Raw genomic sequence first — 27939 nt, forward strand, 5'->3', positions numbered from 1 at the left:
CTCCACCTATACATTAACCATGAGAATAGTATACTCTTGCTTTCATATCTACTCCTCTCTGCTTTTCCCCAGATAGCCAAAGGATGTTTGTGTAGGGTGAAATGAAAGGGAGGGGAAGCTGAGCTAGAATGAGCCACAAGTGAGATGTGGAGTCCTCCAAAATCCTAGAGGAAACCAGTAAGTTTCCAGAGGGACAGAGTCAGCTTTGTTGCCAACTTGACTGAGTTTCTGCCACTTCTGAGTGACCGTTGAAGTGCCTCTTCTCACGTCTTTCTCTTCCATACGTATCTAACTCAGCACCTAGAACTGAAGACTTCCCAAAAGCTCCACCATTAAGGCTCTGTGTTCTGTAGGCACCACCTCCACTGGGGCAAAGCTACAATTAATTCTCCTATAACATGGAGGGGTTGGCTTTCTGAAGAACCTTATGTTCTTGAAATCTCACATTGCAGAATTTGAGCCTGGACCAATGCCATTTGTGCAAAATCTTTTTATCCAATATTTCATCGCATTCTATCCTGATAGAAAGGTTTTTAATAATAATTATGGTACTGGCTAAGCACTTTCTATGTGCCAATCATTGTTGTAAGCGCTGGGGTAGATACAGGTTCATCAGGTTGGACACAGTCCCTGTCCCGCATGGGGCTCACAGTTTTCTCTTTTTACCTCTGTCTCTTCCATATGTATCTACCCCAGTGCTAGAACAGTGCCTGACACATAGTAAGCATTTCATAAGTATGATATTAATAATAATAATAATAATATGCTCCATCCTGGTATTATCCCCCTTCTGTCCTTCACATCTCTTTCTAGACTGTGAGCCCACTTTCTAGACTGTGAGCCCACTGTTGGGTAGGGACTGTCTCTATATGTTGCCAACTTGTACTTCCCAAGCACTTAGTACAGTGCTCTGCACACAGTAAGCGCTTAATAAATATGATTGATCGACTGATTTGAGGAATCTTGCCCTGAGTTTCAGTGTTTATTTGCCTGGAGCCCCACCTCTTTTGGGCTTATTGTGTGCAGAACACTATTCTAAGTGGTTGGGAAAATACAATACAAACATTCCCTGCCCACAAGGAGCTACCACAATTGTTACTAATTATTACTGTACTGTTTGTCCCAGAGAGAACCAGAATGAACCTTTCCTCCTCTGGCAGCAGAACCTGTTTAACCATAGCATGAGACAGAAGCTCTGGGGGATGGAGCAATGGTACTTCACTGTCCCTAGGTCAGAATTTTGTTCATCTCCTTCCCCATTACTGACATTTCTCTTATTGCAGAGGGGGAAGGATCAACAGATTTTCTCTCTTTTCCCTCTCACCTACTCACTGGAGCCATCTCTCTTAAACTGGAAGCAAGGGGAAGCAGATTATAGGATAGGGTGGTAAAGCTTTTGTTTGGCAAAGCTGAACTGTAATTTTGCTAGCTTGATTATAATGGATTTTGTTGTGGATTTTAATTGTGTTTCTTGGTTGTTGAAGAAATGAAAATGACAGCAGCCACTGCTCTCAGTAGGTATTTTGCAATTCATTGTTTTGTTATTTGTCTCTCCTTAAGTGCTGTGATCTGGGATTTCATGCCAGTCTGGCTAGAACCTTTAGGACTTACCTCTCTGCTGAATATAACCTGGAAACCTCACGCCACGAGGGATTAGATGTCATTGAGAATGCAGTGGATAATTTGGATGCACGGAGTGACAAACACACGGTCATGGACATGTGCAATCAGGTCTTCTGTCCCCCGCTGAAGTTTGAGTTCCAGCCCCACATGGGGGATGAGGTACTTGATCCACATGGGAGCCCCTTCGTCTCCCTTTCATTCCCTTGGTTTGTTCTCCACGTTTGCTTTTTGAGCTCTTCTTTCTTTCCTCCATCATTTCCTGGGTTCCAGCAAAATACATGGCTCTCCAACATCCTCCAAACTGTAGCAGAAGGAATCCAGGAAAGAAAGTGGACTGGAACTCTATGGCTTCCCAAATGTGAGAAGCAGCATGGCCTAGTGGAAAGATCCCAGGCCTAGGAATCAGAGGACCTGGGTTTTAATTCCAGTTCTACCACTTGTCACCTGTGTGATCTTGGGCAAGTCACTTCATTTCTCTGTGTCTCAGTTCCCTCATCTGAAAAACAGGGAGTCAATACCTGTTTCCCCTCCTATTTAGACTGTGGTCCTCATGTGGGACCTGATTATCTTGTCTCTAAACCAGCACTTAGTACAGGGATTGGCACATAGTAAGCATCATAATCATCAATCGTATTTATTAAGCGCTTACTGTGTGCAGAGCACTGTACTAAGCGCTTGGGAAGTACAAGTTGGCAAGATATAGAGACAGCCCCTACCCAACAGTGGGCTCACAGTCTAAAAACGACCTTTCAGCTCTGCCTTTCTCAGACCTTGCCCCTTTGGAGAAGGGGCCCCTCTGAATGCTTCAATATTCCTTTGTGGCCTTTGACAGTTCTTTTATTATGTTTTCTTTTCCTCTAGTCCCTTTTACATTTATGGGGCCTCTTTAAGGAGACCCCAGTGACTAGTTAAAAACCCAGTGCTTGAAAATTCCAGATGTAAATTTCCTGCTAGTGACTGGGATCTGGGGGTTGCTTAGTTTGGATAACTTGGGGCTGGTTGCCCTTTTGTTTGTGGTGGAACCTGGGGTGCTTCTGACACTGGGATTCATAACCTGTTTTTGCCCCCAAAACACTGAGTCTCCAAAAATCACCTGTCTCCAGCTCCCCAGTTTCTCTAAAACCTAAGCACTTAGCATAGAGCTGTGATTAATAGATTAAAGCCCCTCTGACACTCTTCCCTGAAGCTCTGCAGAGCCACTTTCTCCTCCAGCTCCTTCTGCACTTTGGGAGGATGGCTGATCAGAAACTGTTGATGTTAAGTGCAAGAGTTTCTACTAGCTAGCCAACATCTTGGCTGTAGGAGTATAGCGGCAAATGGCACTGAGGACTTTGTCACTTTTACCCGTTCTGTTGCTGCAATTGATCTCTTGGTGGCAGTTCCATTTTTATTGGTTCTTTCTAGCTAGAAGTTCATTCCTCCAGGTAGTAAAGGATTCGAGGGACGAGAGTCCACTTGCTGTTACAGAAGTGTGAATTAAACAGTAATCTTCATGCATTAAAGATGAAATAATAAAATATCATTATGTACCTTTTAAGCAGGATATGTGAAAGCATCTCCTTTCAAACAGAACACCAATTTCCTTTGCCCTACTGCATGCAGAAGAGATATGTGCTTGTTATGGGCAGGGAGTTGTGTCTGTTCATTGTTGTACTGTACTCTCTCAAGCTCTTAGTACAGTGCTCACCTCCTCCAAGAGCCCTTCCCAGACTGAGCCCCCTTTCTCGTCTCCTCCTCCCCATCCCCCTGCCCTACCTCCTTCCCCACAGCACTTGTATATATATTTGTGCAGATTTATTACTCTATTTTACTTGTACATATTTACTATTCTATTTATTTTGTTAATGATGTGCATATAGCTTTAATTCTATTTGTTCTGACGACTTTGACACCTGTCTACATGTTTTATTTTGTTTTCTGTCTCCCCCTTCTAGACTGTGAGCCCATTGTTGGGTAGGGACCGTCTCTATATGTTGCCAACTTATATTTCCCAAATGCTTAGTACAGTGCTCTGCACACAGTAAGTGCTCAATAAATACAATTGAATGTGATTGAATGAATGCTCTGCACACAGAAGGTGCTCAGTAAATACACTTGAATAAATTAATTTTTTTACATGGAATGGAAGTGCTTGGAAGTGCTTTTATGAGCAAGGCACTGTACTAAGCTAATCAGATTGGACACAGTCCATGTTCCACATGGGGCTCACATTCTTAATCCTCATCTTACAGATGAGGTAACTATGGCACAGAGAAATGAAGTCATTTGCCCAAGGTCACGGAGCCGATAAGTGGCGGAGCCGGGATTAGAATCCAGATCCTTCCAACTCCCAGGCCTGTGCTTTATCCACTAGGCCATGTTGCTTCTATTTATTATGCTCTTCCTTCCCTTCTACCTCGGTCATAGTCCAAAAAGGAAAACTAATATCCCCCGGATTTCCATTGCACTCCCATATCTGTTCGCTGTTGAGAGGGGAAAAAGGGTAACTCATTTCCTAATTTGGTTTTATCGATCCAGGTGTGTCAGGTCAGTGCCCAGCAGCCAGTTCAGACTGAGTTGCTTATGCGTTACCATCAGCTGCAGTCAAGACTGGCCACCCTCAAGATAGAGAATGAAGAGGTGAGTGATTTGATTAAATCGTCTTTGCCCTTGGAACATGTTTACTTTCCATGTGCTGGACCTCATAGTTATGTGCTGCATCCCACTTGGGGCAGCCAGGAAAATAAGCATCTGCTTAGGAAATTGAGTATATTCTGTCTCTCTAAAGGAAGTTTAGAGGGTGTTTGCTGCACACAGATGCTTTCTGCTCTCTTAGTGCTAGGAGGAGCGGGTAAGAGATTGGGTTAGCTAGGAATGTCTCAGGGTGGCATTGGTAATTGTGGGTAGAACTAATGTAGATTTTGCAGTCACAAAATTGTGCATGCAAAGCTTTTTTTGATATATTTAAAAGTGACATTTTCTTTAAGTCTCAGTGAAGGCTGGAATGATTCAGTGGGTGATGTTCACTAGATCACTAGGTGATTTAGGGCAAACCATGTGTCTTAGCACTGGAGAAAATGTGCAATCAGAGATCCTTCAGGGAACCAAAACAGTGAGATGATGGAAGCATCTCCTGACATCTTGAGCTTGTCGTAGCATGTGGATGGGGGATGGCTTTCTTGTCTTTTGACAGCAGATGAATTTTAACATTGAAGATTAGGAACCTAAACTGGACAAGTACATTCATTCATTGATTTGGAAAAAAATTTTTTTTTTTGCTTTATTTTGTAAACAACCAACAATCAAGGGTATTTATTGACCATTTACTGTGTGCAGACCACTGTACTAAGCACTTGGGAGAGTTCACTAATGTAGATAGACATGATCCCTGACCTCAGGGATCAGTCTAAACATCATCTTTTCACCAATAGGGTGATAGGAATTCTTTGCAGGTAAACTGAAATAATTTTCCAATGCCTAAGCATATTTTTCTAGCCTGCTCTTACTTCTCTTTTCCCTTGACATGAATCATAACTTGCCCTAGGTGAGAGGGTGAGTAGATCTTTGCAAAGATAGTGGAATATCCAGCAATTAAGACATCCAAAGCAGTTGACAAACTTATATTCATCTCCACGAGTAGATGGTGGGGACTGATGTTCCAGTGTTACAATAGACTGGAATAAGAAGTGAAGTTAAATTTCCAAACCAGTGTTATATCACTGGATAAACACTGGCCTAAGCTCATTTCTCCCTATAGCGCTTGACCCCTTAACTACTGGCCTTCTGCTCTAGCCTCCATGGTTCTATCAACCAGCACTTTCCCATTGATTTTGGGAAGGAATGTACTATATTTAACTCCCCAGTGAGAGAGGAGAGAGGGTTGCCTACCTCCCTCAAATATCAGCTGGTAACTGATTTTAAAGACATGGCTCAAACACAGTTCAAGATGGTCTCAAACACTGTAACAGAGTAGTGAACTGGTGGGAGACCATTGGTCTTCTTGAGCCAAGACATCACGAAGAGTGGAATACCAACTACATGAGTGAGACAAAGAACTATCTTTACGTTCCCCCCATTACAGTTGGGAGTGTTGATTACGTGTTGTTGTTTTTTTTTCAACCCACTCCCATGCACGGTTAAGGTCTCACCATTAGTAGCGTCTTTGAAAACCAAGTCCAGCTGTATATGTATTAGACACTTGGATGTCCCGGTCCTCTAACCTTCCCCCTAGTTAATTCATCATCTCAAACCTGCACATAGAAGACCGCGTAGCTGCTCTCAATATCCACAGAAAAGAGGGAATGGGTTCATATTGCTACAAGAGAGACTTCAGTTTGGCTTCAAGAAGGACTTCTTGAAACTGATTACATGCTGGAACAGGCCATATCAGTGGAACAGGTTGTGGAACCTCTGTTCTAAGAGAGCATTAAAAATTGGAACCTCTGCCATCCCACTTGCGTGATTTAAATGGATCTGGAGACAAACCATTACCTGGGGATCAGTGATCCACAGAAGTGGTCCTAGACAGCAGGCAGAGTTGAGCTAGTATCCACTGGCTTTCCAGATATGTGTGGATGAGAGACAAGGACACACAGAGACGGACGGACATGCAGACGCACACACGCGCGGATGGACACGCAGACACACACGCAGACGGACAGGCAGGCATACATGCAGATGGACAGGCAGACACACGTAGACAGGCAGACACACACAGACAGGCAGACACACACATGCAGACAGGCAGACACATACACTCACGCAGACACACAGACAGGCACACACAGACACACACATTTACTAGAGGACTGCCTCTCTCCTGGCCTTTTCCTCCTCCCAAAACTTCTCTAACAAGTACCAGCCCCCGAAAGATGGGGTTTCCACCCTGATCGTCCACTGCTTGGGACTTGGCTTGGCCAATCTTTTGATACCCTGCAGTGGAACCATTTAGATATGAACTTCCCTTAAAGAAGAAGCGTGGCTTAGTGGAAAAAACATGGGCTTGGGAGTCAGAGGACGTGGGTTCTAATTCCAGCATCTCCACTTGTCTGCTGTGTGACCTTGGGCAAGCCACTTCTTTGTGCCTCAGTTACCTCATCTGTAAAATGGGGATTAAGACTGTGAGCCCTACGTGGGACAACCTGATTACCTTGTATCTACCCCAGTACTTAGAACCGTGCTTGGCACATAGTAAGCACTTAACAAATACCATTATTATTATTATTATTTTATTATTTAAGGCTGAGCCGGATGATCTCTTGAGGTCTCTTCCAGATAGAGTTCTTTATTGTATGACACTCATTCTGAAACACTGGGCCAAAGCTATGACATGGCTCAATTTTAGTTGGCTTTACAGCGACAAAGCTGTTTCCTGTGGAGACTTTTAAGGCCAGTTGGTCAAAGATGGATGCTGATATGTTTGAGTTAGTTGAATCAATGCCTGCAGAGAGAGGTGAGAATCAGTTCCAGATGGTTGGTTGAAGATGCAGTTCAGCAATCAAGCGGGACAACCCTGTATTTTATAGGACTGCTTATTTGACTCTTCTCCCATTTCCTCCTCTACTTCCCATTTCCCTAGGTCAGAAAAACATTAGATGCCACCATGCAAACTCTGCAGGATATGCTGACGGTAGAAGATTTTGATGTATCTGATGCCTTCCAACATAGCCGCTCCACCGAGTCAGTCAAATCTGCTGCTTCTGAGACATATATGAGCAAAATCAACATTGCCAAACGGAGAGCCAACCAACAGGAAACTGAAATGTTTTATTTTACGGTGAGTCTAATCTTGTGCTGTACAGAACACCCAGTACTAATTGATGGCTGCTGTCCCATTCACTTTTCTCTCTGGAGGGCACCAGGAACCTGTAGGAGCTATGAAAGTGACTTCATTTAATTAGACCTAAGAATTCACATGAAATACACAAGAGGTCGTTTTGCTTTGATTTTCTGAAACAGGGGAAGTGAGCATGAAAAGAGACTTAAAAACCAAAGCAAAAGTAATCCTGAAAATGAACCAAAACAGAATATGCCCACTTTTCCTGTACCACAGGACTCATGTTCTTTGTGAAAACTCACATTAAGGAAAATCTGCCTTGCAATATTCACCATGTCTGGAGAATGTTTTTTCCAGTGCTTAGAACAGTGCTCGGCACATAGTAAGCGCTTAGCAAATACCAACATTATTATTATTCCAATGCCGTGGTACACTCTATCCAAAAAGGCTCACGTTGTTGAAAGAATGACATTCTAGCCAAAGTGCGTAGTAAAACATGTATTATGGCGGAACTGTGTAATCTGGAATGTTCAAAATAATTGTTCTGAACTCATGTGACACAAAGATTAACCAAGACCGTTACTTGTGTGCTATGATGAGAATGAATAACACTGACTAGATGCAGAGTTTACTAAGTAATAGCAGCTGTGGAGTTGAATCACTGAATGTCGCAAGTTCTTTCGGCTGGGCCTAGGCTAAGGAAATAATGCAGATGATAAGTGGCTGGCAAGTCATCTTTCCACCTCCTCCCTAATTCCATGGATTGATTTACCACCATTTGGTGATGTTTTTTGTAATATTTCACTCATAGTATTACATACATACATAATACATAATATTTCACTCTGGCGGTTCAGAGGAACGTAATCTTTGGGCCTTATTCATATCTGCTAGAAAATAATTCCTTTTGGTAGTGGAGAGAGCAGAGCCTATAGGTCACTTATTGGCCTAATAGAGACTATATCCTTTTAACAGTTACAGCCACACAATATGCCTTATGACATCTGCCTCCAGGCCTAATGACAGAGTAGCTGTTTCTTTCAGAGCATCAGTGCTGAAGCCAAGAAATCCACCTAGTTCATGTCATTTCTCTGTGATGATGGTGGTCAGGAAAGCCATTCTCCCACTTCAGGACGTAAGGCAGTTATCACCTGTGGAGTCTCTTGCACCAACTTTGTATTGCACTGCTTGAAGTGGGCAGGGCAACTGACCCTCTTGGGGACTTGGGGCTGGCCACAACAAGTAATGGAGGCAGCCCTGGCATTTTTCTTGACTAGCCACCCTTCCTACGTGCTGTAGTATCTATGGCAGATTTTCTCCCAGGAGGGTGGGAACTTGGCTGATGTGATCATTGCATTTGGACCTGGTGAGGTTATCTTATTCCTCAACACTGAAATCCTTTCACACCTATTTACTGTTAGTTCTCTTCCCTAAGCAGAATCGAGTATTTGGTCATGAAAATCATATTCTTCCATCCTTCTCCTTTGCCCCTGATCTCTGGAAATGTCTATAAAGACATTTTCCTGCAAAGCATCTTTCCTGCTTGATAATGTGAAGCCATTCCCCAAAATACAATGAGACCTTCCATGATGGCTGCCATGAGTGGGTATGGTAGAGAAGCTCTCCGCCCCCTGGAAATTCTCCATCGTGATCACATTTGTGCAAATGCAGAAAGGGACAGCTTAGACTCTGTGACAGGAGAAGTGAACTGCTAGTTGGGTTTTGCTGAGCCGTTTTCCAGACCACACAAAATAAAATTTTCATGGAACTGTTGTGTTAGGGATTTCTGGTGACCTAAACTGTGACCTGAAGCATGTGGCACTGGACACAGGAATCTGGCTAACAGGATCGATGGGACGGATATTTAAATAGCGAAGAGTGAAAGAGCAAATTTCAAACCCTTTTTGGTCCTTTTACTCCCCTTTACTCAACTTTGGTTCATTTGAGAGCAAGGGATTCTCCCTTTGATTCCCCATTTCCCAATCCCCCGCTTCAGTCCCCTGATGCCTAAAAAGATGTAACAGTAAAAGAACAATTTCACACAAAATCTTTACCTGACTTGTGCTTGTGTTTTGCAGAAATTTAAGGAGTATGTCAATGGCAGTAATCTTATCACCAAGCTTCAGGCTAAGCATGATTTACTAAAGCAGACCCTTGGAGAAGGTAAGTTGGGTGATTCCATTCAGGCAGAAAGCCCCAGTTTCACAGTAGAGTGTTTTAAACTCTGGAATCTGGAAATAATCACCTGTCCCTGATTTTTGTTGAGATGCATGCCAGCCAGCACTTGTGGTTAGCTGGTTCTCCAATCAAAATCATTTCTGTCCTCCAATTTTTCAGCAATTCCTTTGGAATGCATTTTTTTACAGGGTACCTAGTGGATTACTAGAGGGAAAGTTGTAGGTGTAGGGGAAGTTGGAGGTGTTACATTGGTCCATCTGTTACCTAAAGTGGACATCCAGGAGGGCAATTGTCAACATGCTTCTCCAAGCATCCTTATGTCACTTTTGGGAACTGAACACTGAGCTGGATGGACCATCAGCCTGACCCAGTTATTGCATTGCTCACCTTCTTATGTTCTTATTACATAATTGTAGTAATCCTGTTTTGGGTCCCCCTTTATGACAATCACATTTAACAAAAATTGGCTTGGCACTAAGCTGAAAAACCTACTAAAGCATACCCAATATCCAGAAACCAAATAGTTAAGGTCATTAATATGTGTGTGTGTGTGTGTGTGTGTGTGTGCGTGCGTGCACATGTGTGTGTGAGCTGGGGGGGATAGGGGTGGGGTCAGAAGGGGGATGTAGCCAAAGATGGTCATCAGATCATCAACACTGAATGGTTACTACAATTCAAAGTCACCTTGATAAGGAACTTGGACCTACCTTCCAAGTTGTAATTTTTCTATCAAAACCACTAATTTTGTTATTCTCCTAACATAGCTAAAACTCAGGTCATCCAATTTTGCTCTAGCATTCAGAAACCAGAAAGTGGAACTGACTAAAGACAGTTAATGAACCTGTCCAATTTGTCCCTTGTGTTCCCATGCAGCAAGTGATGAGTAAATGATAAAAAAAATCAAATCAAGTACTTTCCGGTGAGTCATGCCTAGTATTGACAGCACCAGAGGAAAGGGCATTTTATGAAAAATGATTCAGCTCTCTGCCTATCTGCCCTCGTCTTGCACGTTTTGCCTAGCACATTTGGAGAAGCTGTTATCAGTTCACATGTATTGAGAACTCACTGTGATGGGCCTCAAGGAGACTTGACAGAATATAGAAGAGATAAAGGAACCTCCAGTCCGTGGAAGAGATAAATCTATCCTAATAAACAGTCAAAATTGTACCCCTATCAATTTGAAACAAATATTCTCTCACACACAGAAATATATATATATTAATACACACACATAAAATGTATATTGCTAACTTTTAATTTGCATCTCTACACACTCAGATAGATGTTCCCTTTTTCGTGGAAAGGTTAGGATGTGAATTTGCATTTCTGCGTAGCTGGGAAAGGTTCTGGGAGAGGCAGGTATTGATCTAGGCTTGGAAGAGTAGAAGGGACTTAGTTGGGCAGAGTTATTCCACATATGAATTTGAGCATGGGTCAAATATTGGCAGCAGGAGGAAGGGGTGAATGTAGGAGGCAATGAGAAGATCCGCCTGAGCAGAGGTGACAGGTCAGCATTGGAGAGGAAAGTGATTAAGTACAGTCATGTAGACCGCTTCTCAAAAGAGTTTATATTCAAATCCGAAGCCCCGAGGAACAGATGGAAGATGTTGCAAGACCTAGTAAAAGCAGAATTTGATGAAGAAAACTTTGATGAAGACATACATATTTAAGACTGATTGAAGTTTTCTTCATCAAGGATGGGGAAACTGGCCAAGACGCTTGCAGTATCAATCAGTGGTATTTATTGTGCACTTACTATGTGCAGAGCACTATACTAAGTGCTTGGGAGAGTACAGTACAGCAGAATTAACAGGCACGTTCCCTGCCTATAATGAGTTTACAGGGCAAGAGATGAAGAATGAATGCCAAATGAATATGAATCGTTAGCAGACTTTGGAGAGAGAAAAGGAATGAGACCACAAATTTGGGAGTGTGCTTGTAAAGGAGGAGGTCAATCCAAGATAGAGTTGTCAGGAATAAGGATCAGGCTTGAAGAACAATGAGGATCAATTCCAAGGTCCTGAATTTAGGTGACCAGAAAGCTGGACAGTGAAAATAGATCAGGGGTAAGAAATAAATACTCTCACTTTCACTTTGTCATTTTGGACAAGATATGAGATCCCACATACGGGATATATGGCAGTGGGATGTGGGAGACTACTCAGAGATACAGATGCAGATCTGGATATTATCCATGTGGCAACAATAGATAAAAGCCTGGAAGTGGATGAGCTCCCTGAGCTAGTAGATACAAAAAGAAAAAGAATAGATCTTCAGAACATATCCCATTGTCATTGGAAGGGCAGGGGTGTGGAAGCTATCAAAAGAGACACCAAAAAAGAATTTTTACAGGTTAGAGGGCACCCAGAAAGAGAAAGTGCTTCAGGAGCTTAGTTCAGAAAAAAAATTGGAGAAAAATGTAAGCACATGGGTGTTGAATGCTGCAGAGTGTTAAATTAAAATGTACTGATAATAGCTATTATGATGATAATTAGATGCATGTAGTGCATCATAATAACGATATGTATTCAGAACCCAGTGGGTGCTTTCATGCTTAGGGGAAACATTCAGCCTACACAATTGGGGTTTTTCTTTGATGTCTCAAGTGGGGCTTCGATATAGATCACACAGTTCTGTGACCACACTGCAAGTCATAACACATGTTGCCCTGTCCTGGTGGGTTGCTGGCCAGAGAAGGTCGGAGGTCAAGGTTAGCTCCCGTTCCTTGTTCCTGTACAACTGCTACTCCTAAAAGAGAACTGATGGGATTGGTGTGAACAGTGCTTATTACAGTGACTGGCACATAGTGTTTAATAAATACCACAGCTCTTATCTGTGATAAGGACCACTTATCTGCCCAAGCCCATCATCCAAGTATAGCCAAGTGCTGTCCTCCCTCATAGCCAGCATTAGCCCCAGGCCAAATGACATTTGTATTAAGTAAAGTCTTCAGTAATACTAATAATTGTGGTATTTGAGTGCTTATTCTGTGCTAAGCACTGGGTAGAGACAAGATGATTAGGGCAGACACAGGCCCTGTCCCACATGGGGCTCACAGTCTAAGTAGGAGGAGTAGAACTTAACTTTCTGTGCCTCATTTTCTTCATCTGTAAAGTGGGAATTAAGTGATTTGCCCAAGGTCACACACAGCAGGCAAATAGCAGAGCTGGGATTGGAACAGGGCCCCTGACTCCCAGACCTGTGGTCCTCTCACTAGGCCATGCTGCTGTAGTCCCTTTCCCCATCTCTCCTAGTTGCCATCATAGTTCACAACTGAGAGGTAAGAGTGACAGAGATAGTGGGGTAAATAACTGATAACATTGGGGATGTGTACTCCTTCAGCTTTGTGTTTCTGACCTTGCCACAGACACAAGCCATTTCCTTTCTGTGAATTGAGGGTTTGGTGTGGGGAGAGGAGAATGCCATTATTGTGCTCCTCTAAGCCACTACCCAAGAAGGTGGTCAGCCCTTCAAACCGACTTTGATATCAGTGCCACCACCAGGTGATTAATACAGTGCTTTGCACACAGTAAGCACTCAATAAATGCCCTTGATTGATACTGACATACCAGGGGCAGCACCATAATTATTCCTCTGACTGAAGTTGGCGTTAGAGAGCAAAGCATATAGACTGGGTTGTATTAGGAGGGGGAAAGCTGATTAAGTGCTTTGAAGCTGATGGTAAGGAGTTTCTGTTTGCGGAGGTGGGTGGGTAACCACTGGAGGTTCTAGGAGTGAGGAAAGGTGGTCTGGACTTTTTTTAGAAAAATGATCCGGGCAGCAGAGTGAAGTAAGGGCTGGAGTGGGAAGAGACAGGATACTACAACTCAGCTCGCACATTTTGCTCCTCTAACACCAACCTACTTACTGTACCTCAGTCTCTTCTATCTCACCGCTGACCCCTTGCCTCCGTCCTTCCTCTGGCCTGAAACTCCCTCCCTCTTTGTATCCAACAGATCACCACTCTCCCCACCTTCAAAGCCTTATTAAAAACACATCGCCTCCAAGAGGCCTTCCCTGACTGAGCTCCCATTCCCCTTACTCCCTCTCCCTTCTGCGTCACCCTTGCATTTGGATCTGTACCCTTTAAGCACTTGATATTCATCCCACCATCAGACCCACAGCGCTTACATACATATGTGTAACTTATATTAATGGGTGTCCCGCCTCCCCCCCCCCGCCCCCGGTAGACTATAAATTCCTTATGGGCAGGGAAAGTATGTCCCAACTTTGTTGCATTCTACTCTCCCAAATGCTTAATACAGTGCTATGCACACAGTAAGTGCTCAATAATTACCATTGATTGACTTCAGAAACCCCCTTTAGCAACTTCCTGATCTTGCATCTGATGGTTGAGTGTTTCACCTTTTGGTTTATTAGGAGGTAAAATATGGCCAGCTGATTGGTCACATTTTCATAAAATCAAATTCTCCAGGTTTGGAAGACTGATTAAGTTTTAACATCTCAAGTGGCTGTTCTAATTTGCAGAAGTGCATGCTTCTTTCCTAAGCCTGCATCAGCTGTGTCACAAGCAATCCTTCATGGCAAGACTTTCATTGAAGCTCTTAATACAGTAAAAAATGAACTGTATTTTGTTGGCCCTGATCCCAACATATTTTGCCTTCCAAGTTTATTTAGCCTTCAATCCACCCTTTACTCTTAAAAGTGATTTTATGGCCTCCATTATGTGCTTTAAGATGACTGTAGCCATCAGATACTCCAGAAAAAAAAGAAAGCCTAAGTGTGAGAACAGTTACATAACAACCCATTAGAATCATCTCTGTTCCGAGAATTTTCCTCATACAGCACACTAGGTCCTCATTCATGGAACGGCAACAGGATCCATTAAATCCTCACAGGGGTTGACCATGTTTCATATTGGCTTGGATCTTGTTAGGCCTAATCAATCATGGCAAATTGCCAGGCAGAGGTGAGCCCTGCATGAGCAGCAGTTTCCACATTCCAGATTCAACATGTGGGAGGTAGGGGAGGGGTGGAGGGGCTAGGGGGAGGTGCTAGTGGGAGTTTGACCCCAAAGGACCTTTCCCATAGTTCCAAGTTCCTTATGCAGAAGAAAGGGTTGTCTTTCATGATAGCTATGCCAGGGAGGTGCCATCAATCATCATGGCAAGTGAGGGTATGAAGGATGGACCACTTATCATGGCCCAACAGAGAAAAATTGAATTCGGGTGAGCTGGGTCTTCAAATGTTTTCTACTGTCTCTGCTCACTGCTCACATGCCTTGGCAGGTCCACTTTGGTAATGGTGTTCATGAGGGTTGTTGTGTTTAAGATGAAACCCTCAGTCTGACTATGCAAGTGAGGATGACAGATGAGGGACTTGGGAAAGTTGCTTAAGTAAAAGTAGCCTGTCGGATTTTGAACATTCATTCATTCATTGTCGTATTTGTTGAATACTTACTATGAGCACTGTACTAAGAGTGTGGGAGAGTATACTACAACAATAAAAGATCCATTCCCTGCCCATAATGAGCTTACAGACTAGAGTGGGGGAAGACAGACATCAGTACAAATAATTGTTCCTGTGAGTACTTCTGTATCTGTCTTGTTCCTGGTCATTGGGGCCTAATATATAGACAGACATGTATACTACTGTGTCCTTGATAGTATTTCTTGAATATTTACTGTGTGCAGAGCATTCTACTAGGCATTCGGCTCTTCACACAAAAGAAACAAAGGATGCAAACCTCCCTTTGAGGAGTTTAAAGTCTCTGTGTAGATATAGAAATTGATCAGTCTATCATAGTTCATTCAATCGTATTTATCGAGCACTCAGTTGAGGGAGAGTATAGATATGAACAGTGAACCAAGTCTAAACTGTAAGCTCATTGTAGGCAGAGAACATGTCTACCAGCTCTGTTGTATGGTGCTCAGCACACAGTATGCACTCAGTAAATACCATTGATTGATTCCTTGACTGGTTGCTCCACCTTCTCAGACATCCATGCCATCAGCTGTTTTAGCACTCATAAATGTATCTCCCCCCTCTTATAGTGAACTTTCCCAAGAGCTTAATACATTGTTCCGCACACTGTAAGCACCCAATAAATACCATTGATTGATTGCTTGATCTGTTTTTGTTCTTCATCCACTTATATGACCATTGTTCAAATCTATTCTTCACTCTCACCACTGCCTTCTCCTTTAGATTGTTCGCTCCTTGAGTGCAAAGATACTTTTTACTGTTCCCCAAGTGTGTGGTACTTGATAGACACTGTTCACGTTGATACCTGTGGCTCACTGGAAAGAGCATGGGCTTTGGAGTCAGAGGTCGTGGGTTCATATCCCAGCTCTGCCAACTGTCAGCTGTGTGACTTTGGGCAAGTCACTTAATAATAATAATAATAATGGCATTTGTTAAGCACTTACTATGTGCTAAGCACTGTTCTCAGCGCTGGGGAGAATACAAGGTGATCAGGTTGTCCCACATGGGGCTCACAGTCTTAATCCCCATTTTACAGATGAGGTAACTGAGGCACAGAGAAGTGAGGTGACTTGCCCAACTTAACTTCTCTGGACCTCAGTTACCTCATCTGTAAAATGGGGATTAAGACTGTAAGCCCTCCGTGGGACAACCTGATCACCTTGTAACCTCCCCAGTGCTTAGAACAGTGCTTTGCACATAGCGCTTAATAAATATCATTATTATTATTATACAGATACTGAAACTCCAGAGGTACTTGCTTGGCCATCAAGAAGCAGTGGGTGCAGTTTTTTCAACTCTGGACACAGGCAGGTGAAATAGAAGTGGCAAATGTGATGCTGAAATGCCAAGTTCTGGCACCAGGCTGACAGGCTCTAGGGAGCCCCCAAATCTTGGAGTGGCTATGCCATCACCTGTGATTGGGCCGTCCAGCTGCTGGCTTTCTTGACTTTCCCACCAGAGGTGTAGGTCCCTGGACTAGCTAGGGACCTGATCCCAGAGTCCCCAAAGGGTCTGGGTAGGGTGAAGTGGCTCCTGGCTTGGAGATCCCTGCGAAGATGGTGCTGCTTGAGCTGCCCCAAAGTTTGTTCATGCTCACTGAGACGCTGGCAACTGGCTGCATTCCAGCCTGTGGCGAATCCACCCCCAACAAATAGCTTGATGACAGCATTTTATCATGTACCTGTGAATGTAACCAGAAGCATGGAGGAACTGTGGTGGGAACCACAGACGTTTCTTTCCCAGGAAGGAGAAAACGGGTGATTCTGTTCTGAATCTCATATTCTTGACATCATCCTTTCCTGGTTCTCTTCCTGTCGCTCTGGCCATTCACTCTATCTCTCTTGTGGGCTCCTCTTCTGCCTCCCATCCCCTAACTGTGGGAGTCCCTCAAAGCTCAGTTCTGGCCTCCTCCATCTACTGACACTCCCTTGGAGCACTCATTCTTACCCATTGCTTCAATTACCGTCTCTATAAAGATGATTCTTCGATCTACACCTTGAGCCCTTTTTCTCCTTCTCTGCAGGCTCTTATTTCCTCTTACCTTCAGGACATCTCTACTTGGATGTCCCGCCGATACCTTAAACTCAACGTGCCCAAAATAGAACTCATCTTCCCACCCAAATCCTGTCCTCCCCATGACTTTGTCATTACTGTATCACCACCATTATCCCTGTCTCACAAGCGCATAATCTTGGCATTGACCTCAACACATCTCTGTCATTCAACCCACATATTCTATCTGTCAACATATCCTGTCAATTCAACCTTCACAACATCATGAGAATCTGCCCCTTCTTCATCTAAACTGCAACCATGTTAATCCAAGTACCTATCGTATCTCATCTTGATTACTGCATCAACCTTCCTGCTGGCCAGCCTGTCTCCTGTCTGTCCCCACTCCAGTCCATACTTCACTCTGCTGCCCGGACCATTTTTCTACAGAATTGTTCAGTCCATATTTCCCCACTTTTCAAGAACCTTCAGTGATTGCCCATCCCTCTCTACATCAGAAACTGCATACCCTTGGCATTCAAGCACTCAGTCACCTTGCCCCTCCTGCCTTACCTCTCTGATATCTTACTAAAACCAACCTGGTCCCATCCCCCCAGCCCCTCTCTCTCTCTCCCCAGTCTCTCTCCCCTTCTCTTCCTCTCCTCCCCCCCTCGCCCTCCTGGCCCATCCAGTGTGGTGCTGGTGGGGTGGGGGTGTGTGTGGAGGGGTGGGTTGGGGGCGGGGCGGGGGCCCGGCTGCTCCCACTGAGAGCTCGCCTCCTCCAGGAGGCCTTCCCAGACTGAGCCCCCTTTTTCCTCCCCTCCCCATCACCCCCCATCCTACCTCCTTCAGTAAGCTCTCAGTATATACAATTGAATGAATGAATGAGTAAAACCCAGCCCACACACTCTGCTCCTGTAATGCCAACCTACTCACTGTACCTCAGTCTCATCTATCTCACAGCCGAACCCTTGCCCACGCCCTGCCTCTGGCCTGGAACTCCCTCAGTAGCCAACAGACGATCACTCTCCCCACCTTCAAAGTTTTATTAAAATCACATCTCCTCCATGAGGCTTTTCCTAAGTCCTCATTTCCTGTTCTTCCACTCCCTTCCACATCACCCTTGCACCTCGGTTTGTATCATTTATTCGCACCTCTCTCAGCCCCACAGCACTTATGTACATATCTGAAATTTATTTATATTAATGCCTGTCTCCCCCTCTAGACTATAAGCTCGTTGTGGGATGGGAACATGTCTACCAACTCAGTTACACCGTACTCTCCCTAGGGCTTAGTATAGTGCTCTGCACATAGTAAGCGCTCAATAAGTATGAATAATTGATTTTTCCATGGCCAGGGAGTTCTGGTCCCTTGACTCATAGCAAGGGGCTCCCTCTGCTGTAGCACTCGAGAGTTGAAGATTATGTCTAGCTTTTACTGTTGCCATTCCCTCTGCCAATATGCAGAGTAGGAGTCCAAAAGTAATTTTAGAATTTCAGCCTTGTTAAAAATTCTGGAAGAAGAAATTCTCTGCAATACTGTGGGAGAAAAATGTGTATTCTGGCCCTTTATGAGGTTACCACAAACAGAGCATGAAAAAATATGTGTAATAAACGGCATCTTCCTTTAAATGTTGCACTTAAGAGAAATCAACATTTGGAATACTCACAGCCACTGTGAGGAGAGAGTGTAGTTTGATTTGGCGGTAAATGGAGACTTTTAAAAATCAATACAGTACAGGTATACCTCCGCAATATAGTGAGGATTATGGTCCTCAAAAATGTGGTTGAATCATGAATGGCTGTATAGAGGAGTGGAGTGGATCTTCCCTTAGAAGCAGCATAGGGTAGTGGAAAGAGCACAAGCATGGAAGTCAGTTACTATCATCTGTAAAATGGAGATTGACTCTGAGCCATATGTGGGACAGGGACTGTGTCCAACCTGATTATCTTGTATCTACCCCAGTGCTTAGTACAGTGCCTGGCACATAGTAAGTACTTAATAAACACCATTATAATCTTATATTTTATCATTAATAATAGTAATACTTGTGGTATTTGTTAAGCACTTACTATATCCCAAGTATTAAGCGCTAAGGTAGATACAGAATAATCAGATCCCCCAAGAGCTCACAGAGTAAGTAGAAGATTGAACAGCCATTGCATCCCCATTTTATAGCTGAGGGAACTGAGGCACAGAGAAGTTGTCACTTGCCCAATATCACACAGCATTTAAGAGGTGGAGCTGGGGTTAGAACCCAGATCCTCTGACACCCGGGCCCATGCTTTTTACACTAAGCCTTTCTGCACAGGACCTGTTCCAGAACCTTTGGAAAAAATGAAATTCCTTCCCATGCTACATGTACTGTAAGCTTAATTATCACTAAACTAAATGAAGAGTTGTACTGTGATTATGAGCCTTTACAGGAAGCTTATTCTGCTGCTAGTTGTTTTTCAGTTTCAGTGACGAATTTGTCCAATTTAATTCAAACGACAGCCTTTTTTTTTCATAAAGAAACTGGCAGTAGGCCAACTTCTTTTGAACACCTCTGGGCATCTTTGAATTCTATTAGGGTCATTTTTATAAATTTTTCTGCTTTCTCAAAAAATGAAGTCAAACTTCTTAATCCCCCAATTTTATCTGATGGTGGAGAAATTATAACTACATCATCTGTTTCAGCATCTTGCCATGGTGCATTGTTAAAGTTCAATGAGGTCCTTGTGGGTCAGCGATTCCTTGATGTAGGAATTCAGTGACAACTGAATCATCCATTTCTAAATGAAGTTGCCTCTCCAGTGATAATAATCACTGTGGTGTTTGTTAAGCACTTTCTAGGTACTAAGCATTGGGGTAAACTTAAGCTGATAAACATAAGCTGATGGGGTGGGACACAGTCCCTTTCCCACATAGGGCTCACAGTCTAAGTGGAAGGGAAAACAGGATTGAATCCCCATGTTACAGATGAGGAAGCCCAGGGAAGTGAAGTGACTTGCCTAAGGTCAGAGTGCAGTAAGCGGTGGCACCAGAAATATTACCCAGGTCCCCAGACTCCCAGGCCCATGCTCTCTCCACTAGACCATGTTGCTTCTCTAACAACTAATTCCCTACCTTAATACCTTCTTTGCTTAACTGCTCAGAAGTTTCTTCAGTGCCCTGAAACCTGACACAATGTATGGGGAACTTTTTCTCTAAGATCCACTTCTTCTAATTGCTTAAAAGCCATCTTCTCAGGAAGGATTTATTTACTTGTAGCACTGGACTAGGACATCAAGGTGATTGGACTTTGGCATGTGATCGGGCATCAAAGAATATAGGTTGTATCCCCTGGGTTGTGTATATCATGGGGTGGTTGCAGCCTAATGTAAGGTATCAAACTACACTGGTTGTCTCCCCAGGTTATCATCATCATCATCATCAATCGTATTTATTGAGCACTTACTTTGTGCAGAGCACTGTACTAAGCGCTTGGGAAGTACAAGTTGGCAACATATAGAGACAGTCCCTACCCAATAGTCGGCTCACAGTCTAAAAGGGGGAGACAGAGAGCAAAACCAAACATACCAAGAAAATAAAATAAATAGAATAGATATGTACAAGTAAAATAAATAAATAGAGAAATAAATATGTACAAATATGTACAAACATATATACATATATACAGGCTATATGTATCTTGGGGTTGCTGTAACCTGAGGTTTGCTTGTACTGCAGAGAGGCTTTATTCACTTTCACTTCCCTCCAGCACAGTCTGGACTGTCTGAGATAAGCTTTGTGTGTAGTGAAAACCCCATTTGCCTGTGCTTAAACACCTGTGTTGAATCTAAACACTCTCCCTAACACCTTTAAAGGAGCTTGGGAGTCTTTGTGTTTTTTGAAAGGGCTGTGGGGTTCAAATTCCTCCTTAATGACTTGTCTATGGTTGTAAAGGCTGAAAATAGGTTTGGGGTCACTGATTGATTAGTTGGTCCACATACATGACTCCTAATCCCCTGCAGTGTCTGGAAGCAACCAGACCAGACAGGAAGTTATGACGATGCCTCATTTCTGTTCTGTTCCCTCTCTTAATCTCCTTCAGGGAGTTGGGATTCATCACTACCTGGGGATCTCCATCTCAGCACCGCAACAAACTGAAAGCACAAAGGATTGTTTTGTCCCTTAAAACACATTTGTTCATCTTAGAATATGGGAAGATAAATGAGCAGTGAAGAATATAGAGGAAGTGGAGCAAGCTCAGGAGATATAATGTGAGGCCCAGTACTTCATAGCCTGTAAGGCAGTCCCAGGACCTGTCCAAGACATTATCACAGGCTAAACTACCAGGTCAAAGCCTTCAGGGGATCCCATTGGGAGGAGTCAAAGGTCATTATGGATCAACCATTAGAGCCATCATTCTCGGGAACAGGATAATCAGATTTCTCCTCCCTCTAGCAGGGGAATAAGACCATGATTGGCCAGCACAAAGTCGGCCTGGTTACGCCGGAGATGGCCAGTTATCTCATGAGAGCTCAACTGGGTCTCACAGAACTCCCATGTAGTCTGAAGCTATTAATAATAATAATAATAATAATGCTATTTTTTAAGGGTTTACAGTGCCAAGCACTGTTCTAGGTGCTGGGGTAGATGCAAGATAATCAGGTTGGACACAATCCTTGTCCCACATGGGGCTCTTAGTCTTTTAGGGGCCTTTCATAAAATGATAGGATGAGTCCAGCATGTCCTCCAGGGAAGGGATCCTCAAAACAAGCCATCCCTTCCTGTAGGAAAATAAGATGAATTTGGTGAATTATGAATTTTGGGTTTGAAAGAGATGAGATTCTAGTATGTCTTTATGGCAGTGGTATTAGTAGGGGTAGCATACCAACAAACCCCACAATCCTCTGAAGCAGGCTTTACCTTCAGGCATATTCAATTTCTCACCTGTTGCAAGCAATTAACTTGGGGCTTAAAGACTGGTATTTGGAAGGGATTTTTTCAAAAAAAGACAAATGTACCATCTATGTCCTTGGCACTAATGTGAAAACTAGATGAAAATTCACACGTGTTTTTCTTTCTAGGTGAAAGAGCTGAATGTGGCACTACAAGGTAAGAGGCTGTATCCTTCTTTCTTTCTATTTTGTGGGGGCTGTTCATGTTCCTTCCACACAGGGACCAAGGATCAGGTTGGACCTGAACTACTTATTTTGAGCACATGACTTGGATGCAGTGGGCACAGCAGCGAATTCCTGGGCATTGGACAGTTAGCTTGTTATGATTCTAGACTACCTAGTGCAAGGAAATGCACTTTAATAAGAAGGGAATACAGTCACGCACCCAACCCTGGCCTAAAATTTGGATACCTTGTCTAACTGGATTCATTAGAAAAATTACCAACAGGCCTTGGTTTTTTGCAGACTATTTCCAGCTGAAAGGACTTGGGAATGCTGGGAAGAGCTCTTCCAGCCCACTGAAAAGTAGGCTTTTGATAGATGCTTCAGTACAAGTTATTTTCCCAGCTTTTTGTGAGGGCCTGAGCAACATGGGACATTTAAGGGGCACCCCTCCCAGGTGATCATGTTCCTCACTACTGCCCACCCTAAAGGGGAAACAGCCCAATGCAAAAGACTCTGATGAACTCATTGGTGACTATATGCATAGGCCATCATAGGGTGGCTCCTTCGCAGCAAAAACTTTAATACTAACAGTAACTGGACAACCTACCTGTTACAGCTTTTAACCTAACCCTCTGTGCCAAATGCCCATCATAAATATTTGATAATTATCAAGACTTGGACTGCCCATGTACTCAACTGCATAAATATATGTTCACACAACTCGTAATCGCTGTGCGTATTTGCAGGGGCTCTGTGTGGCTAGACTATTTGTACCAACTTTGCAAATGGGCATCTGCTTCCTTGGAGCAGTGCCACTGGGTACCTTCCATTTCTGATGCCCCATGAGCCTCTGGGCCTCCAGGTTATGTTTCCTCCCACCCCCATCCTCTCTCTCTTTCTCTCTCTCTCCCTTTCCCTTACTCATTCACTCTCTCCCTCCCTATTAGATACCACCAATCAGCTGTGATCTATCTGCTTTTTGAGCACTAGTGACAGCAAGCAATTGTATTTTAACTACTTGCATGCCAGATCCTCCAGGCTAGATGATTCAAAATATGTGTCTTCATTTGTAAGCATGATTTTAATTGTGGGGAAGGATCGCTCAATAAATATGATTGATTGATTGATCTTTTAAATAATTGAAAGGCAATCAATTTTAGTGGTATTTCATAGTAAACTAACAGTAAAGGTTGAGTTTTACAAAGAATTCAGGACTGTCATCCAGATATAAAGATGATTCTTAGCCTTCTTTGTGGTGGACAAATGAAGTACCTAGAACTGAAGTGCCATTTTTCTAGCTTGGGAAGATACTCAAGTCTGAAAAGAACAGTTTGGAGTGTCAGGAAGGGAATTCATCAAGGTCAGTGTCACAAACTGCTGAAAACAGCCGTGTCTCAGAGCAACAGTACACTGAACAGTTGAAAGAAATCTTGTCCTTGATGACGAGGAGAAAAGTTTATCAGTGCTGACAGATGATTTCAAACCTGCAAAAATATAACAAAATGTTCAAGACCAGAAATGTTTGAATCGGAGGGCCTTGTTTTTTCACCAGAAACGGGGCTCCAGACATTGATCGGTATCCATTTATGCCTAATGGTGTGTAGCTAAGAAGTGATAGTCTTTGAAAACATGTTTGTGGGTTTTTCTCAGCTAAATTGTTTTGGATGTACTATAAAGGAAGACTGGAGTTTCTTTCAAAAATATCCTCAGGATTGTGCCACAGGGCATATTTAATAGTGGAGGTAACAATCACGTAAGAGTAAACAAGTAGAGGGGTACAGATGAGCAAAACCATAGGCTAAGAAACAATAAGTGGGGGAAGGAGGCTTTTGAAGAAGCTCCCTGCCCCATGTCAGCTATACCCAACAGGTGGCCAGAGCCCCTTAGCTCAAGTCTCTCAGAGCAACTTAAATTAAGGAATCCTACATCCCCATGCCCCACTTTCCTTTTCCCCAAACCTTTTTTTGGTAGAAATAAGGCAATTCAAATAAGGTAGACACCTACACTTCAGAATGAGGTGCATTGTTATCTGGCAAATATTTTTCAGTGTTGTATTGTTAAATATACAACAGCAGCAGATCTTTCTTGGGAATGTTAGCATCTTTGGAAGTCTTATTGACACTTTCAGACCATTAGTGAGGTAGAGCCCTGTTTGGGACCCTACACCAAGCCAAGCCCAGAAAATGTTGGGCCAGCACCTGACCCAGCACTAGCGGTACCAATCCTGAGTTCCTGGGAGGTGAGGTCGCACTTGTCCCATGTGTCATGCATCTGTGGCTGGCTGTGTGCTACTGGAAGGTGCGTGCAGACTCATTGTACATTTGTGGGGAGTGAGAGCCACCCCCGCCAAGCTAACCTGGAACCAAGGTCCCCCTGGGCCTAGAACCCAAGCTTGGCTCTTCTTTCTGCAGCTCAGTCTAAGGCCCAAAGGCCCAGCTAAAACTTGTGAAAAGCACTACCTGCAGGTGACATTGCAGTTGCAGTTGACCCAGACTGAGCCCCCTTTTCCTCTCCTCCTCCCCATCCCCCCGCTCTACCTCCTTCCCCTCCCCACAGCACCTGTATATATGTTTGTACAGATTTATTACTCTATTTTACTTGTACATATTTACTATTCTATTGTGTTAATGATGTGCATCTAGCTTTATTTCTATTTATTCTGATGACTTGACACCTGTCCACATGTTTTGTCTTGTTGTCTGTCTCCCCCTTCTAGACTGTGAGCCCGTTATTGGGTAGGGACCGTCTCTGTATGTTGCCAACTTGTACTTCCCAAGCGCTTAGTACAGTGCTCTGCACACAGTAAGTGCTCAATAAATATGATTGAATGAATGAATGAATGACATGTTCTAAACAGTTCTCCATTAGCTTAGTTGATACAACTAAGCTCCCTGAGTGGAGCTTCCTCACCAAGAGAATCTGACTCCACATCCAACAACCTCCAAACTATTTAAGATTAAAGAATGACACATTCCCCTCCAGTAAGGAGCTTACATGTGAAGAGGGGAAGCAGACAGAAAAATATTTACAACTAATTAGATAAAGTATATATATGTACACACACACGCACACACACAGGTATAAATAAGTCCATAAGTGCTAGAGGTGGCTGAAAAGCTGATATGGCTCGGTGCTAGGAGATTAATTAGGGAAGAAATCTTATAGGAGCTGGGATTTTAGGAGACCTTTGAATATGGGGAGAGCTGTTGGTTGTATGATGAGGAAAGGAGAGGAATTTTCAAGCCAGGGGACCAGTGTGAAGGATGGCTTCGAGTCAGGAGAGTTGAGAGCACTTGGATTTGTATGCTTTAAGCACTTGATTTTTTTTAATGGTATTTGTTAAATGCTTACTATGTATTGGGCCCTGTGCTAAGCGCTAGGTGAGATACAAGCTAATCAAGATTGGACACTGTCCGTGACCCACATGGGGCTCACAGTCTTAACCCCCATTTTACAGATGAGGTAACTGAGGCCCAGAGAATAATAATAGTGATGGCATTTGTTAAGCTCTTACTATGTGCAAAGCATTGTTCTAAGTGCTGGGGAGGATACAAGGTGATCAGGTTGTCCCACCTGGGGCTCACAGTCTTAATCCCCATTTTACAGATGAGGTAATTGAGGCATAGAGAAGTGAAGTGACTTGCCCAAAGTCACACAGCTGACAAGCAGCAGAGCCGGGATTTGAACCCATGACCTCTGACTCCCAGGCCCTTGCTCTTTCCACTGAGCCATGCTACTTCTCATTTGGTCAAGTGAAGTGATTTGCCCAAGGTCACACAGCACAAAAGTGGTGGAGCTGGGTTTAGAATCCAGGTCCTTCTGACTCCCAGGCCCATGTTGTATCCACTAGGCCATGCTGCTTCTACTGATACTGAAAGACATTGCTCACCTAGAGCACGTTAACCCCCCATTGAAAGGGTGGGGGTTTCCTCTAGGGAATCTCTCCCATGTCCCCATCTCCCATGTTGAGAAGCAGCGTGGCTCAGTGGAAAGAGCCTGGGCTTTGGAGTCAGAGGTCATGGGTTCAAATTCCGGCTCCGCCAACTGTCAGCTGTGTGACTTTGGGCAAGTCACTTCACTTCTCTGTGCCTCAGTTACCTTATCTGTAAAATGGGGATGAAGACTGTGAGCCCCCCGTGGGACAACCTGATCACCCTGTAACCTCCCCAGTGCTTAGAACAGTGCTTTGCACATAGTAAGCACTTAATAAATGCCATCATTATTATTATTATTATGTCCCTCCAGAATGATCTGAAATGAGGTATTCCTGGGGAGAAGCATCTCCTTATTCTGCCCTTAGGGCCTCTCTGCCTGTTGCTGCTGCAGCATGTCCCCCTTATGGGGAGTGTGAAAAAAGGAGAGGTTGTCCACTCTGGCCCTTGCTCCCCTTCTTGGCTCCCCACAAGTCTCCTCATTCTCGTTGTTCCCAACATTCATCGCCCCATTCTAATGTGCTTCCCCCTGACAAACACACACACACACACACACACACACACACACACACACAGCCAATTTGAAAGACCTCTACTCTTGACATCCTCTACAGCTACACTCCCTGAGTCTTTTAGTGCTGCTAAAGGCAGGGCCTCCTCTTTGCTTGGAAAAGCGCACACCATCCAAACAGCCCTGCAAAAAGTCAGTTAAGGACCAATGTGTTAAGCAGTTTTCAGTGTGACTGAGGAGCATGAAGGGGTCCTCAACTGCAGTCCATAGCCCTGGGATATGCAGGAGTTCCATTTTGTCTGAGTCATTTGGAATATTAGAACAATTTTTACTCTAGGTGCAAGGCCATCCAACATTTATCAGTAGTTGAGTCTCTGTAATTCTAGGTTGGAATAAAACTATGTTCTTGCTCCCAATACCATCAGAAACCACATTTCACACCATAGCTTGCAAATAATGAGACAGATGGAGGGTGGCCTCTGTCACTTCTTAATTGGACAGAGGCTGGATTAGCCTCTGGCCCCTAATTCCCAGCGCTCACTGGGAAGACAAGTTGATCCAACATTGTACACTTAGGGGGCTCTTCAGCAGAGCTTTCAAATGGGTCAGAACAGAACTTGTCTCCATGGCAACTCTGGGTAGGCTGCATGCTGGACTTTTTGGTTGAAGCCTACCCCCAAGTGACATCTGGCCTTTCTGACTGAAGCAGAAGCACTCTTAGCTTCAGTCACAGCTGCTCGATATTCCTGTCTTCATTGTTCAACTGGATTTTCCCCTTGTACTCTTGATCAGGTGCAAAATCACATGAGATTTCTTACCTAATCAGAGACAGTTCTGAGGTAAATCAGTGCCCAATATCTCCACCTCAGTCATCTTGTACTAGAGTCTCTGGGTAAGTGCAGCTTCTCTAATTGAATAACTCTGATCATGTTTATATCTAGAGACACATTAAGTCTTTATAAAATTTGATGTGTCCACCCTGCTCATTCATATTTATTGAGTGCTTACTGTGTGCAGAGCACTGTACTAAGCACTTGGAAAGTACCATTTGGCAACAGAGACAATCCCTACCCAACAACGGGCTCACAGCTCTCTGAAGATGGTTGCAGAAGGGTTCCTCTCCTTGAATTTCTCAGCATCACCAAACCTTATGAGATGCGTTTCCATAGCAAATAACTCAACCTACAAAGGAGCTTTGGGAAATAAAATGTACTTCTATCTTGCCTGCTGGACAAGTAGCTAACTGGTCCTTAAACCTCTTTGGGGAAGTGAATGATCCATATGTCCAACTTGAAGCAGAAGGGGGAAATGGGCTTCTGGTCTCTTTTTCTCGGTCTCTCACTCCCCCCGCCCCTCCTACTCTTTCTTTCTCTCTTGCTGTCTCTCTGTGTCTCTGTCTCTCTTTCTGCCACT

At 43.7% G+C, this 27939-nt stretch overlaps 1 protein-coding gene across 6 annotated transcripts in view; it reads left to right on the forward strand.

Annotated features, from left to right (window-relative positions):
• SRGAP3 (SLIT-ROBO Rho GTPase activating protein 3) overlaps nt 1-27939 on the forward strand; it is a 319900-nt gene that overhangs the window by 253004 nt on the left and 38957 nt on the right. For 5 of the 6 annotated variants that reach the window (XM_038771992.1, XM_038771993.1, XM_038771994.1 and 2 more), the window contains exons 7-11: nt 1561-1782; nt 4141-4242; nt 7181-7378; nt 9457-9541; nt 22048-22075. In XM_038771992.1, coding sequence (XP_038627920.1) covers nt 1561-1782; nt 4141-4242; nt 7181-7378; nt 9457-9541; nt 22048-22075 — 635 coding nt within the window. Of the gene's footprint in view, nt 1-1560; nt 1783-4140; nt 4243-7180; nt 7379-9456; nt 9542-10429; nt 10722-22047; nt 22076-27939 lie in introns of those variants that run through there. The other variant, XM_038771997.1, reaches the window with a different exon arrangement.

The sequence above is a fragment of the Tachyglossus aculeatus genome, chromosome X1 (genome assembly GCF_015852505.1).
Source record: "Tachyglossus aculeatus isolate mTacAcu1 chromosome X1, mTacAcu1.pri, whole genome shotgun sequence".
NCBI classification, from domain to species: domain Eukaryota; kingdom Metazoa; phylum Chordata; class Mammalia; order Monotremata; family Tachyglossidae; genus Tachyglossus; species Tachyglossus aculeatus.